The following is a 15,226-nucleotide window of genomic DNA, read 5'->3' as shown; positions in this document are numbered from 1 at the left end:
ACATTTTACATGCACGTTTTGTCGGTGTTTACGAAGTTGGTACTACAAACATCCGAACAGAACTTGAACTCATCACAGCGCCTGAATCCGACCTGAGAAGACGGTTGATGTCGGTGTTGTGACAAGTGCCTGCAAATGTAAGTTTTGTGTCTTTGTTTCAACATTTAGTCAGAAAATGTATGTTGAAGAAGTAAACTATTTTGTTTATTGAAGTTAACATGTTATAATGTTTCGGGTACGGTCTTTGTTGCCGCAGCTCACTTTCGCTTTCTTTATTTTTATGTTTATAAAACGTTAATTACTCTCTAAAAGTTTGTAAAACAGATTAAATATCACCCTTAGTGAGAGGCGAAATCGTTTTAAAAAACGTTTAAGCCTCTTTAACGCCGTGTTTCTGAGTTAACTTTGAATGCGTAATGGATTTGGAGGAAAATGAAACTAAAGGTTGGGGGCTACGCTTCAACAACAACAGGAAGAAGGGAGCCTGAGAAAACACGGGTGCTGATATCTGACATTTCCCCTGCTGTCATGTGGTTATCTTGTTTATTGGCTGCAGCTCCCCATGGAGAACCCCGCAGAGGCCGAGGGCCGTAATCCCCACACCTTCTCCCAGGTGGTGTTCACCGACACCCCGTACTCATACCCGCCTTCAATCCCCGGAATCACCTGCTGCTACACCCTCACTGCTGCCTTCCAGCCGAACCCCAGGGACTGGGTGGGCATTTTTAAGGTGAGGAAAAAATGTAAAAGTTGCTTTAGCAATAAATAATCATTGTAGTTCCTTCGTAATTTGATTTCATGTTGGTATGGACATTTCAAATCAGTCACAGGAACACATTGGGAAAATATGTTTAGGCAGTTTAGTTGGTTTCCAGAAAATGTATTCTGATGAAAACAGGAAATGAAAAATGTTTCTTTCTAAAAAAATATTATTATTATTTGGCCCGTCCTAATCAAACATGATACATCTAAATTCAAAGGGCAACATTCAACCAGATAGGAAAAGTACCTGTGCTCACGTGATTTGTTTTTATATATCTGCGTGGTGCATTTCTTGTTTTGTCTCCTCTTCAGGTGGGGTGGAGCTCAACAAAGGATTATCATACCTTTGTTTGGGTGGAGCCATCTCTGGATGTGGTAGGGCAAGAGTCTGCCAACAGGCAAGCTTATTTTAAAGGTAAGGAATAGTTTCACTTTTCCCACAGGGTGATAATGCTTAGTCATGCTTGTTACGTGGCCTTCAGATGTCTGGAACACTGAATGTAAAGTGTAAACAGGTCATGAGTAATTAGTGGCTCTTAAATCGGTTTTATGCGCTGCTATGATGACACACATCTGATCCTTTGGCTCAGTGTTGTTGACATCATCTCTTATTCAGTCTTCTATTCAAACTAGGGTCAGATTTTATTTTCTCTCCACTTTCTAATTTCTCAGAGCTTCAAGATATTTAGTTTCAGTGTCTTTGAAGGTTGCTTCTAACAGGTTTTTTTTCAGTATTGACATATCTGCGGATTATTTTCTATATTAATTTATTGATCGTATGGTCTATAAAATGTCAATAAATAGTGAAAATGTATATCCCAGTATCTCAAGGTGAAATGTTTTGTTTGTTCAGTCTATAACCCAAAGATATTTAATATGATATTTAACAGAGGAAAGCAGGACATCTCCATATTTTGGAGGTTTCCTGCAGCATTTATTTGCTGTTTTTAGACATTTTGATCATTTAACTAAACACCTCTACTGTCTTTTAGACCAGTGGCTGACTGACGTTTTTTTTGAGGAACTATTGTATTCTTGTGACATGTCATCACAGTTTACTGCCTCAGTGTGGAACTCAACTTCTTTCTCAGATAGTTTCAATTTTTTCCAAAGTATAGATTCTCCTACAATTAAAAAAAACAACAACACAAGAGTGAGAGAGTGTTTCTGCTTGTAAATTAAATGACAACCTAATTAAGATTTTACTGATTACTTACAGTGATTAGAATTATGACATTTCAGATACAAAAAATAAAAAGTCCTGTCACAAGTCTACACATTCCCAACTTACATTTTCTTAAATGTCATAATTTGTATTTTAGCCTGTAAACAAGCACCACCCAGGACATACTAAGGAGTTTTAGAAGTGGCCTTTTTCACTATTTTCTGACTTTCTATAGGCTGAACAACTGATTAATGAATCAACAAAGAAAACAAACTTTAATTACAGCCCTGAAAACATTGTAACAAGCTTTTGCTCACTCTGTTCCTGTCCCATCAGAGTACTACCTGCCTAAAGATGAGGTCGAGTTCTACCAGTTCTGCTACGTGAACAGTACTGGTAACGTGCGAGGAGCCAGCACTCCTTTCTGTTTCAGAAGTCCAGAGGAGCAAAGCATGGAGGGCAGCGTGGATGATGACCTCCTGGTTATTACAACACAGGTATCAAACGCAAATGATAGATGTGGAGCCAACGCCAGCGGGTGTATCTTAAATCAATACATGACCACTGTAGAAATATTTAATAATCAATTAGTACTTTTTGCAGAAGTGTGAGGATTTGAGCACTTGTTTAGCAGACACAACTGTTTATATGTAATGAAAACAGAAAGAAAGGTGAATCTAAATAAAGCTTTATATTGATTCAATGTGTTTTTCCGAGCCCAGGAGCAGTTGGAAAAGGGCGTACAGGAGACATCTAATCTGCGGAAAGAGCTGGATCAGATAAGGAAAGAAAACAAAACCTTAACAAATTACCTACAGAAGGAACAGCAAGAAGCTGCCAGCTTAAAGGTTTGCTGAAAGATAATGAACTCATTGCGCCATGGAGAGTTACATAAATATTGAACTTTGATGTTTGACATGGTATGATTTATTTCTACAGGAGCAGAATGATCAGAAAGAGAAAGAAATGAGTCAACTGGTCAAACAAATGGATCAAATCAAGGGAGAAAAGGACAACTTACAGAGCACCTTACAGCAGCAGGGGAAAGAAACGGACAACGCAAAGGTTTGTATTTCAGTCGTGTGAAATCAGTGCTGCATCTTCGGTGTGAAGACTAACCTTGGTGTGCCGTCAACAGGAGATGTTGACCCAAATGACAAAGCAGATGGAGACGCAGCAACATGAAGCCGCCGCGCAGAAAGGACGTAGTCAAATCCTGAGTTTGGATGGAGAATCAAAGCAAAATGAGGTAAGATGATTGTATCTTTTTTGCTGTTAAAGGCTCTGACAAAATCTTTTATAAATCATATGTTTTCTTACAGAAATACAATCGAGCTGTGATAAAGATCAACCAAATGAAAGAGGAGCGCGAGGAGCTGAACAGGAAGATCAATGATCAGAGTGCGGAGATTTCCACGTGAGTCGAGTCTGCACGGTTTATTATTCATCATCAAAGTAAAATAGTTTCTTTGCCTGTAACAGCTTTTTTTGGTGTGTTTTAGGCTAGAACCTCAACTCAGAGGAACTCAAAGGGAACTGTTAAAGTTGAAAGACAACGACCAGCTTCTCCAGGTAAATCTACTTTGTAGCAGAGCGCCTGATGGTGTTATTTTAGATTGTTTCTTTTAGTGGATTTGACTTTTCTACTCTGTCAAAGCAGAGCGCATTGGTTTCTATCCTTCTATATATTTTCACTTTTCTAAAACTGTTTTTTTATACAGATGCACACAAAAACTATTTTGATGATAGATTAATTTAGTCACTTTTCTTAATTAGTTGCAGCCCTATACAAATATGTGCAGGCTTACTCTTAAAGAGCAGATCATACCGGGAATAGTACACCCATAACTATAAGTAACATCACAAGTTAAATCAGTTCAAAAATGAGATACCTTTGCCACTATAAACACCGTTCTAACACTTTGTTGCACTGACGTCATCAGGTCAATCTAAAAAATAAAAGGTCAGATTAATAGATTACTTGCGTCCAGTTCAACATTTACATCTTGTGTTCTTTACCTTTGGCAGGTTGACCTTCAGAGCAGTGAGAAAGAGAAGGAGAGGCTCTCTGTGGAGCTGCAAAAGCTGCAAAGCCTCACACACAACATGGACGACCTGAAGAGGGAGAACCAGGAGTTACACAAGAGGCTGTCGCAGCAGGAGACTCTGCAGAACTGTCCTGAGGACGATCTAAGGGTGGGAACAAAATACTAATGATTTTAATACAAACAACACCGGGACTCTTTATTTACGCTAAATGATTATTGCTGTTTTCTCTCCAGGAGAAGTGTCGGACTCTGGCCACCCAGCTACAGGAAGTTCAGCTGCAGCTCGTGTCCGAGAGAGAGGAAGCCAACAAAAGTGTGAGACAATCTGAGTTTCTACAGAAAGATCTACTGGAAGTCAGTGAACAGTCGGAGAAGATTATCAAATCATTGGAAAAGGAACAACGAAAAAGTAACAAAATAGAGGTAAACTCAAAAAATTGTGAGAACGGTTTAGCTATATTATGTGGCTACAAGTTCAAGCTATCGGTCGGTAGAGAAGTTCAGGTCAAGGAAATCTTAAAGGGGCCCATTTTTTGCTTCATACTAGGACGTGTTTAACACTGAGGCTTGTTTTCCTTCATTCTTTTTAGCTACAGCTCGCAGATGCACATGCAGCAATCGCAGATATAGAGGGCATTGTAGAGGACAAGGAAGATATGATCATGCTGCTAAGACACGAGAAAGAAGGGCTCCACAAAGAAAACCAGGTACGTGAACACTTTTTCGGTTTAAAATGGCCTCTTTTTTTAATGTATGTTATTTAAGTTATTTAGATTTTAAGGGCATAACATTAATTAGTGCGAATTTCTGAAAAAGAGAATAAACACAATACCATTCATTTAAGTGAGTAGAAATGTATTTCTAATAGTAGAAATGTATATGCACATGTACAAATGGTTACACCACGTGGTGATAGATGCTAACTGTATTTCTTCCGTCAGAGTCTTAATAATGATATCGATGGGCTGCGCAGAGTTTATGACGAACACCACTCGGTACCCCCTGCTGACTTACCGTCCAGGCAGCCTGAGACCCCCCCACGCCCTGCCTCTGCATCACCCACCGACAACTGGCAGCCACAGCAGGACACACCTGAAGTGCATGTGTACGACACCATAGGTGAGAAAATTATTTTTGCTGTATTTAAAGAAGAGAGTTAAAAAGTTAATTCCAAGAATGTTTTTCTCGCAGTATTGAGGGTAGGTTCACTCAAATCACAAAATGAAAATGAATCCACAAACACTTTCCTATCTCAGACAACTGAGACACTGGAGGTGAATGGATTTTCAATTGTAGAGCTTCAAGAAATGTAAAATGATAATGGCAACTTGTCTTTCCCAGAACCTGTCACCCGTTTACTTGAGGTAATATCTAGTATCAGACAGGAATAGACATCAGTGTTGGGCTATATGACGATATGTATATACCATTAGGACATAAATCTGCCAACCGCCAAAGACATACCCTCTCTATTTAGACATAATAATAATAATAACAACAACACATTACATTTATAAAGTGCTTTTCCTGGTGCTTAAGAAGCTTTTACTTTAACAGTTGTAATGTGTGTCATGTTAGGGGAAAATGATGTGTTGCTTTATGATTTAAACACAAGTTACACACATTTTTTTAGGTATACTAGAGTATAGAACTTAACGTGAAGTATTATTTAAACAAAAGAAAACAATTACTATGTGCACAGTTTGGCTCAGGAACACTAGCATTAGCGGCAGCTTAAACTCCAAAGAAGACTTTTTTTGTAATGTAAGCTACAGTATGTGAAACTGAGAATGGGTTTAACTGTTTCAACTTTACTTTTTACTAGGATGTCAGGTTTTTTTTTTAGTAAAATTAACTTCATCCACGTTGAGTTATTTTTCCTGAATGATTATGAAACTTAAAGGGGCCCTATTATGCTCATTTTCAGGTTGAGTTAGCTGTTAGCTGGCCAGTTTTGTGATTGGTCAATCGCTTGAGATGTCCCGCCCTTTAGCCTATCACGTCAAATGTGTTGGAACACTAGCCAATAGAAATTGGAGCGTTACATAGTGATGTCCATATACTGAAGTAAACAAAGGAGTCAAATAGGGGGGGGGGGGGGGGGGGGAGAGAGAAACTCCCCCTTTGGGATTTTAGCCTTTGCAGACCATTTACATGCACAAAAACCTATATAACACACTACAGGAAATAATACACCAAAAAGCACAACTGGGTCCCCTTTAAGTTGTGCTTCAGGGAAGGAATCTTTTGTGAGACCAGAATCTATTTGAAAAGTTTGGGAAAGAATTCAAAATATTTAGTTATTTTGTGATGAATTAAATGTTGACCACTTTCACTGTCTTGTAAACCCATAAGATACAAGGCACACATATATATACATTTGTTATCATTCAAAATCATAATATGTATTGTTATTTATCGTTAGCATTAACATGTATTAACATCTGGCAGATTTATAAAAATGTCTATGTGATCACGTTACTTCATTTATCAGACATTTCATTTGTAAGATAAGCCATAATCTTGTTGTTAAAGTTGTTATATCTACTAACCATTTCCCAATATATTTTCCAGAAAATGCATACTCTTTCCCTCCAGGAAGTGCTGAAGACACAGAGCAAGAGGTAAGTTAAATAATATTAGTACATCATTAGGGAAGGAAGGAAGCCACAACCTCACCTGTCCCCATCACTCAAATGATTCATATCAACAACATGTGGCAGCTGTTCTTCTATTTATATTTTCTAGCTCTTATTTTTCATATCAGTATTTGCTAAACATCCCTCTACATATTTCTCAGACACTATGAAGACAAGGTACTAAATGGAAACCTATAGAGTACCTATAAAGTACCAGCTAGTTAACAGTCCGTTTTATACAACCTAAATAACCAAATTCGTACATAAAATGTATTAGGGCCATTGTAGGTCAAATAAATAAAGCAGCTGGGAGAAAAAATAACTTGATTATTCTCTGAGATTCATAAAATGTCCAATTTTTCAAGGTAAGGCAATGTGGTTCATTGACAAAACCACATTGTCCGTTCATATGCGAGTCAGATAACATCATTTTCCTACAATGGCCCTAGTACACTTTTGTTATTTCTAGTATTGAAACAAACTTAGGCAACCGTCAACCCATCAAAACACACACTAAAAGAGAAATCCTCCCTCCCTGACGGAGCTCTGGATCTAACACTTGTGTGCCTTGGCTGTTTACCGTTTATTTTTTAAGGAGGCCTCAACACGTAATCCGCTCCATATTTTGTTACCATCTCTATTTCAGCAGATGCTGGTGTGTCGTTACTGCCAGGAGAGCTTCCCCGGCATAACCCAACACGAACTGGAGCAGCACGAGCGGAGTCACCGATTGTGTCCCTACTGCACGTTGATCTGTGACAACATGGAGCAGGCGATGTACGAAGATCACGTCTACGGCCACGAGCTGTGAGAAACGGCTGGAGAAAGCAAACCTCTAACAAGATGGGTGGTCATGTGTAAAAGGACCATGTTGATATTTTTTTCACACATTTCCTGTGTATCAACTTTACTATAGGTCATTTATCAAAGCATACTTACGCTTTCTGAAGGGTTCTTTCCATTAGGTCCTGTATAGCAAAAAAAGCACTGCTAAAAACATGAATCCTACCTGATTTACAGCATGTAATGTCCTTTATTTTGGGCAAATGTTATCATATCCTTAAAAGTAAACTTCCCCAGAACTGGGCAACATTTGAAATGTTTTGATAACTGGTTTTCGTCTATTAATACCGGAATCCCTTATTCTTATTTAAGAATAAAAGCCAAAGTTCTTAAATGTTGAATGCTGTCTAAGCATAAATCAGATATGTTTTGCCTAAACAAAAGTCACACTAAACACTGGCGAGTATTTTTCTCTAAGATTTGTGACTTTAAATTTCAAAATATATTTATCTTTAGTTTATTCTCATGAATGTACTTTTCTTTTATCTCGGATAATATTATTTATTTATTTTACTTGATTTTGAATCATATCTCAGGTGTTTTTTGCTTCATATATTACTCTGAAATTATAATGTATATATAATATATGCTATTGTAAAATTGACCCTTCATTTTTGGATTAAATCTGAAAATGTATGATTTAAATCCATAACTTTTTCATCATAGAAGAAATAAATGTTATGATGTTTTGGACATAGGGAGATAAAAAAGAACTGATGTTCGGAACCCAGCCCTTACAAACCTCCATAGTAAAAAGGTATAAACATTAAAGTAGACAATTGAAGGACTTTCAAACCATTGAGAGGTGATTTTCATATATTGTACTAAAATAAATGACAACCATTATTTCCATTTTTTTAAACCCATGGTATGCTTTGTCAAATAAACAGCAGTAAGGTATTCAAGACTTTCTGTAAAAAAAGGCAAAACATACTTGAACAATAGACTGTTCCATTGGGTTGAATAAATCATTAAAATGTCCTTTTAAACTTCATATGTATTCACCACAATTCTATATTCACAGTATAGCTTTGAACTTATCTTTGAGATAATTGTTGATCTAGTATAACCGGATCGTGCTGATTTGATTTTAAGGGTGTATGACAGAATGAGTTGTTGATGCGAGGTTGATCGATGTGACTGTTTTAAAGGATCAATTCAATTTAATAAAGTGCATTTGAATATTCTGCTGACGTAATAAAAACCAAATGGAAAAAATGCATCTGGTTTTTAAAAGTTGTTCTTTATACAAACCCAAGAAACAATGACATGTTCTGCACATTGATCCGTAACCGTCCATAAACCGTGACACCAACAACACTGAAGTTTCAATGCAGCAGTGTCTTATAAAGTGAATGCATTCGTTGCATAGAAGTTAAAGAGCGCCCCTCTTGTCCAGAAATCGATCTTCGCCCAGCCAACTTCATCACATGCGCCTCCCCCACCAGGCACATTTTGTTTACCAACATGTCTCTGAAGCTGTCCACCAGCTAGCAGTCATTTCTCAAGGCGTCATCTGATTGGCCTCCTCTGGCGTGACATCACGGGAGATGATTTCGGAGAAGAGAGCTGGCAGCCAGTACTGAGCTTCTCCAGAGGCCTGAGAGTCCAACCAGGCTAAGCCTTCCTTCAGCAGGTGATCCTGGAAACATAAAGAGTGGAGGTCAATAGTGTTCCAGTGAAAAACATAAGATGCACAATTTAGTTTTACAATGTTTTCACGACTTTTAAAAAGATAAGTCTTTTTTTATACACACAAAGCATTTTTATTTTTGTATTATTCTTTTCCAAGAATTCCCACCTATCTGACAGGTATGAGCCTGATACATGTTTTTATTTAAAGATATAACAGCACATTATATAGAGGGCTTTAACTGTGACCAGCCTTAGGCACACCTGTTAATCATGCTGTGTACTGTAGCATCTAACTGTGCCACACCTGGCAAAGAAGATACAAACATCTAACTAAGAGTCAAATCTACTGCATGCAAGAGAAAGGACATTTTCTGAATAACTCTTTTCAACACAGGAGTGAGAGTCTTATTGTCATACAGCTCCCTGAAATACATTGATGTGCACTCACCAGAACGTGACAAGCCCGTTCCTTCTCCCATTTGAGACTTTCCTTGATTTCACTCACTGTGACGTAGCCCTTTTTCTACAAGTGAAAGAAGATAAGAAAAAAGTCATCACAAAAAGTCTCTAACGTTGTTGGCTACATAGTGGTTTGCTTATCTACATGCTTTATTCAAACAAGGCAGCACCATTCCTGGTAGAGCTGAGAAGCCCACGTTGTATGTGGCACCTGATGCATGAGAAGGAGGGGAAAGCCCAGACCATTCTGCTATGTTTTTATTACCTCGCCATTGTATTTCCACCAGAAGTGCTCCAATACAAATATTAGGAACATACTAATTTACTTACTGTCCCCTCATCTAGATGTTTTATTTTCTTCCTTCTTTAACAGTGAAAGAAAGCCATAGAAAAAAGGGATACATATTTAATAACAAGCTTAAGGATCTGTCAAGCTATAATGTAGAATGTAAGTAAATCTTGTGTTAGAAAGATCCAAACTGAATATTGATTAGTATGTTTTCAGTGGACTAGAACAAAGTGTTTTCCACATTTACTTTTTCATTGCATATAAACAAGAATGTTCGGTTCCGATTGCAAACTTACTAAAAACATTTACTTTTTTTAAACTCAATATAAATGTTAAAATAAATATGTTGGATGTAAAACTTTGTTGCACTTTATTAATGAATTCAAACAAACTTCGAGCTATTAAGACCCTTAAGTTATAAAACGATGATATTATAATTCACAACATCTGGATCTCCATACAGGTGGAGAACAGTGGTGGATTGGCAAATAGGGACATCAAGTGGTAGACTTTAAAACTTGTTCTTTTGACCCTCTTCTTCCCCACAACATGGCGAGGAAAACACTGTTTTATAAACTGATCTGACATGAGAAAACTCTCATATCTTTATGTTCTGTGAGTATAAGAGACAAAATTACAAAGATTTGACAGTGCTCTTGAAAGGCACAACAAGATGCACATTTCATATTTCTCTGTTTATTTCTCCCAGTGTTGCTGCAGTCTTAATGTTATTGACAAAGCATTCAATTTGAACTTGTTGGATTTTGGACCAAAAATGTGACTTTTTACTGAAGTGATAAAGTAACAGTTAAAGCAAAGGCTATTTCAATTTGTTGTAGAAAGGAAGTTATATCAACTGTTATTTTTAACCCAGGATCTTTGCCTTACCTCGGCCAGCTGCAGGACGACAGTGTGGTCCATGTTGAGCTCTGCTGGGACCGACTGGACCAAATAAGACCCTCCAACAGGAATCATCCCGAAGCCGTTCCCCATCACCTTCAGTTTCTTTATGGCCCTCATCAAGTCATCTCTGAGTGGCAAATGTTTAATTGTATTAATCATACAATTTAGGACAGGCATAAGATGTCTTGAGTTACTAAATACTTAACGAGTGACACTTACTGGCTCACATCCTGGGCGTATTTACCTCTTCCTTTCAGTACTCTCTGATGGAGTTCATCCAAAGTAATAAGCCCTAAAAGAAAATAGAAATGTCAACAAAATCAATGTTTCTGGACCGCCTTATATAAATCATGTTTGTGTTCTGAGGTTTAAAATGTATTTGTATCTAGTATGCATTTTAATTTGTCAAAAAATTGTTTTTATTAACTTTTTTTTTGTATTTACTTATTTTTTATACTGCTCCAATCTCAAAATACAATCCTGTTTTTTGCATATCACCGGGTAAAGCTGTAAATAAACAAATATCATTTTACAATTATTTTATATAAATCAGAATCAGAAACGGGTTTATTGCCATTCACACATACGAGGAATGTGACTTGATGTCATGGTGCATACATAAAATATAAAACATAAAATAAAGAATCTCCATATAAAACAAAAAATCTTTAAGGACGCTGTAATAAAATATAGTTAAATAGCAATAAAATAAAGCATTAATTTACAGCGGAATGGAATGCAATGAGTTATAGAATATACAATATGAAATAAGAATATGTGCAGTAAGCAGTATTTGAACATTGTGTGCATTAATGTAATGAATATAGAGGGGATTAAATGGCTTAATACTTTTCTTTTTTAAATGAACATATAAAAGCTAGAAAGATAATAAATCACATTATCTCTACTATACTGGATTCGCTGTATATAATATGTGTTGACATTTAGACACTGTTTTTGTGCAGAAATGTGTGTCTCCTCTTTGTTAGCAGTCAAACAAAAATGATTACTACTTAGTTCCAAATGACAAACCTCCATTTCTGTGTTTCAGGGCCAGGCACACTTCAACAATCTGTACACCGAGCTCATAATAGAAGTCACCTACGCCGAGCATCTCAGACCAAAAACCTTTGCCAGCTGGGAAAAGATGTACAAATATATAACATAGGATTTAAATACATTTAACCAGGCTCTTGTATTTTCAAAGAATAAATGACACATTTTTCTCACAGGCAAGTGGGTCGACTCCAATGGTGGCACACATCTCCTGAAACTGAACCCTGAACTGTGGGTTCTTTCGGATTTCTTGTTTGTGCTTGCTGGCAAACTCCTCCAGGTTGGACTTAAAGGTCTCCAGCTGCTTTGACATCTAAAAGACAAAAACAGGTGAGTAAATGCAGAACAAGAAAATACAAATAAACAAAACTGCATTTAAAATTAATAAATAGCAGATTTAGATTGTAACTGGAAGCTTGTGATTTCATAAAATGTTTTTTGATTGATCGTTTAATGAAGCACACAATGTTGTTTTTAATTTAGGAATATTCTCAACATACAGGCAAGTATGTTTTGTTTTTCTAAAGCAACTTAAATGTCTAATTGTATGTGTTAAGGGCCAACAGCTAGTAACCAATAATGGTTATTTTTCAGATGTACAAAATAAGCATATCAAACAATTATCCAGTGGTGGAAGAAGTATTCAATAGCTCACTTTAAAAATGTTATCTGTTTCAACTAAATGACCTTACTTGTGTAACGTTTTAAAGTATCTGCATCAATATATGCAATTAAAAGTACACATTATGAAGAATGGTTCATTACAGAAACAGAATAGCATATACACTATAAATCGATTATTACAACTGATGCTTTATTGAGTCCATAACTTTCACATTACAGTAAATTGGTGAAGGTGGAGCTCATTTCAACTACTTCATACACTCCTAGGTAGCTTACATGTGGACTGATACTGCATACTTCGTTATATTTGCATTGATAGTCTGAAACTGCATTGTAACTAGTTAGCAATGTCAAATGAATGTAGTGGAGTAGGAGTTTAAAGTAGCATAAAAGCAATACAGCTTTTACATTCACTCAAAATTACATTCTGTTGACACAACTCACCTGGACAATTTGGTCCTCAGCCAGAACATTTCCTCTTTCTTTATATTTGGCCTGAATAGAAACATTCATTACAGGTGAGTTATTTAAATGCTTGTCTTAGTAAATCAAGTTAATGGGAATATACAAAATGGTTAATAACTGTCACTGTACCTCTGCGAGCTTCTTTTTGGCGATGGCTCCCGCACCAACTCCTCTTCGGTGCATTCTGCTGATGTGTGCTCCAAACTTTAAATAAAGTATCTGAACTAGTGAGTGTTATCGCAAAATAATGTGCAGTAAGATAATTTACAGGTTGTAGTTAGCTTAGTCGAGAACTGAAGCTAACGTTAGCAGCGAGAATGTTTTGCTTTGGCACTGCAGATTTCCCCTAAATACGCACTTATTTGCCCACATTGGCTTTTAAAATCAGCAGTCTGCTTTAAAACTAAACTCAAAGTGATGTAAAAGTACAATTTCCGTGAAACGAAGAATGATATGTGCGATTTATCAAGCTACTTTAGCAAAAACTGTTTCCATTTGGAAGACCAGGAAGTAAAGCACTTCCTCGTCGGTAAATTCTGTTTATGTCATATCGCCCCCTGGTGTTCCGAAGAATACGGCAGACCAGTCCGGGAACGACACTGATAACAACATAATACACCACTTCATAAAGGTTAAGACATACAAGGGGTGAAAAATAAAATAAATCTATCACCCTACAGGGATGTCTGCATGTTGAGTGCTTAAGACAGAATATTCACTAAAGTAGTTGTGGAATAAGTATTACAATATTTTATTTCAGATAACAACAGTATTGAAGTACAGTATTTAAGATGAATGTGGTCTTCTGTATAATTTAAAGTCAAAGAACATATGTATTCTCTATACTGCTATCCAAATGTTTTAGATGTTCAAAGTGAAACACACTTAAAGAACTTGATAAACTGTATAGGTAGTTAATTTAAAATAGGAAAACTTTTTTTAACTAAGTAACTAACCATTATGCCGGTAACATATAGCTACTGTAAATAACACTTAGGCCTATACGTCATACATTAATGTAGTCATAGAAGTACGATGTGAGTTGGCTGCCTGAATTAAAAATATAAATTGTAAATTATTTTAATAAAAGTAACGTTCCATCACTGCTCAGTATTTCAGCCATCATATACTCCTTAATGTTTCTGAGAAAACAAAAGACATGACAATAGATTTATTGAGCCTCAGTTCACTTTATTTGCCTTGTGCTGATTTTTTAATATAAGTTAATTAAGTTATCACTACACACAAGATTACAAACTAATCATCAACCAAGATTTAACGATATCAAGCCATCAGTAGAAGATTATTTTCAACAGCATCTCTGCACCTTGTTGAACCCTATGAGAAAATAAAGTTAGATTTATTATAAAACACAAGCACAAGGTGCTGAACAAAAACACTAAAGATCTTTCAGCAAAAAAAACGAATGTTTTTCCTTTTTAAAACAGTATATTCCTACTTTGTGAAAACATCAATTAAGTAAACTGGACGAACCCCATCTCTTCGTGTTGAGTGTTTGCATCTGCATGCAGCGCTCTGAGCAACCAGAGGACCAAAAGTTCAAACTTCATGATGACCTTAAAGCTAAAGGCAGAAAGGTTTTAATTGAATGAGAGCTGATCCATAATTATGTCATAGTACATTAGTCTAAAATGGGAGAAGAACAGTAAACATAAAATGTTCGAGACATCAAATCTATAGCTTAAATCAAGTGTGCGGACAACTACATAAAATTCATTTTAAAATAAATGTCCTTACCTTTAGATATCTTTAAAGACAGGAAATAAGTAATTCACATCCCTCGTGGGTTGCCTTTAAAAAATTGTATTTTTTACAGTTTTTGGATCATGTGTCATGAGGAAAAACATTTTAGTTCCAGTACATTAAAGCATTAATGAAACACACAGGTGTATATTGATAAGCAGCATTGTATTAATTGTGGGAGGGAGTGAAATGATAAACTCTCCTAAAGAGTTGGTGCTGAGTTATGGATTATGGACCATTACATTAATGAACTTTAGCAGTATGAACCACTAATGGTTTGTTGGTAAGATAAAGATGCCGACTCTGGGCCATAATGTGTGCATGTTTGACTCAAGCTTATCTAGAAAGAGAATTTTCTGAGCAAAACCACTTTCCTCCAAAGAAGTTACACGGATCTCCGGTTACTTTTGTGTAATGCAACAGCTTATTATGAGCCATCTTTTCTTTAAACACAAATTCTTATTTAACTTACCAATAGAACATAACTTATTACATAACACATAAAACACTTTTTTGTTGATGTATTCTGTGGTATTAAAGTAGAGTCATCAGATATTCAAGAGCATATTCATCT

General features: G+C 36.3%; 2 protein-coding genes across 3 annotated transcripts; one reads left to right on the top strand and one right to left on the bottom strand.

Annotated features, from left to right (window-relative positions):
* The first annotated feature begins 27 nt into the window (after nt 1–27).
* On the top strand, nt 28–8,677 carry calcoco2 (calcium binding and coiled-coil domain 2). 2 transcript variants are annotated; one of them, XM_034107167.2, is made up of 15 exons: nt 28–137; nt 557–730; nt 1,075–1,177; nt 2,264–2,424; nt 2,650–2,775; nt 2,867–2,992; nt 3,066–3,176; nt 3,250–3,344; nt 3,430–3,499; nt 3,956–4,123; nt 4,210–4,398; nt 4,566–4,682; nt 4,917–5,094; nt 6,550–6,599; nt 7,264–8,677. In XM_034107167.2, exons 2-15 carry the CDS (start codon nt 563–565, stop codon nt 7,423–7,425), a joined length of 1,824 nt encoding a protein of 607 aa, XP_033963058.1. In that variant the 5' UTR covers nt 28–137; nt 557–562; the 3' UTR covers nt 7,426–8,677. The 2 variants fall into 2 exon arrangements, with proteins under 2 accessions (XP_033963058.1, XP_033963057.1); XM_034107166.2 differs by having other exon boundaries at nt 7,261–8,677.
* Nucleotides 8,678–8,679: 2 nt separating this feature from the next.
* Nucleotides 8,680–13,440, bottom strand: snf8 (SNF8 subunit of ESCRT-II). Its single transcript, XM_034107170.2, has 8 exons — nt 13,018–13,440; nt 12,868–12,918; nt 11,974–12,112; nt 11,776–11,880; nt 10,963–11,035; nt 10,729–10,870; nt 9,541–9,615; nt 8,680–9,099 (listed from the first exon to the last, which is right to left on the bottom strand). The coding sequence occupies exons 1-8, from the start codon at nt 13,069–13,071 to the stop codon at nt 8,962–8,964; spliced, it is 777 nt and encodes a 258-aa protein (XP_033963061.1). The 5' UTR covers nt 13,072–13,440; the 3' UTR covers nt 8,680–8,961.
* Between the last annotated feature and the right edge of the window lie 1,786 nt (nt 13,441–15,226).

The sequence above is a fragment of the Pseudochaenichthys georgianus genome, chromosome 19 (assembly GCF_902827115.2).
Source record: "Pseudochaenichthys georgianus chromosome 19, fPseGeo1.2, whole genome shotgun sequence".
Lineage (NCBI taxonomy): Eukaryota > Metazoa > Chordata > Actinopteri > Perciformes > Channichthyidae > Pseudochaenichthys > Pseudochaenichthys georgianus.
The sequence above is the reverse complement of the archived record's forward strand: the minus strand, read 5'-3'. Positions and strand labels throughout refer to the sequence as shown.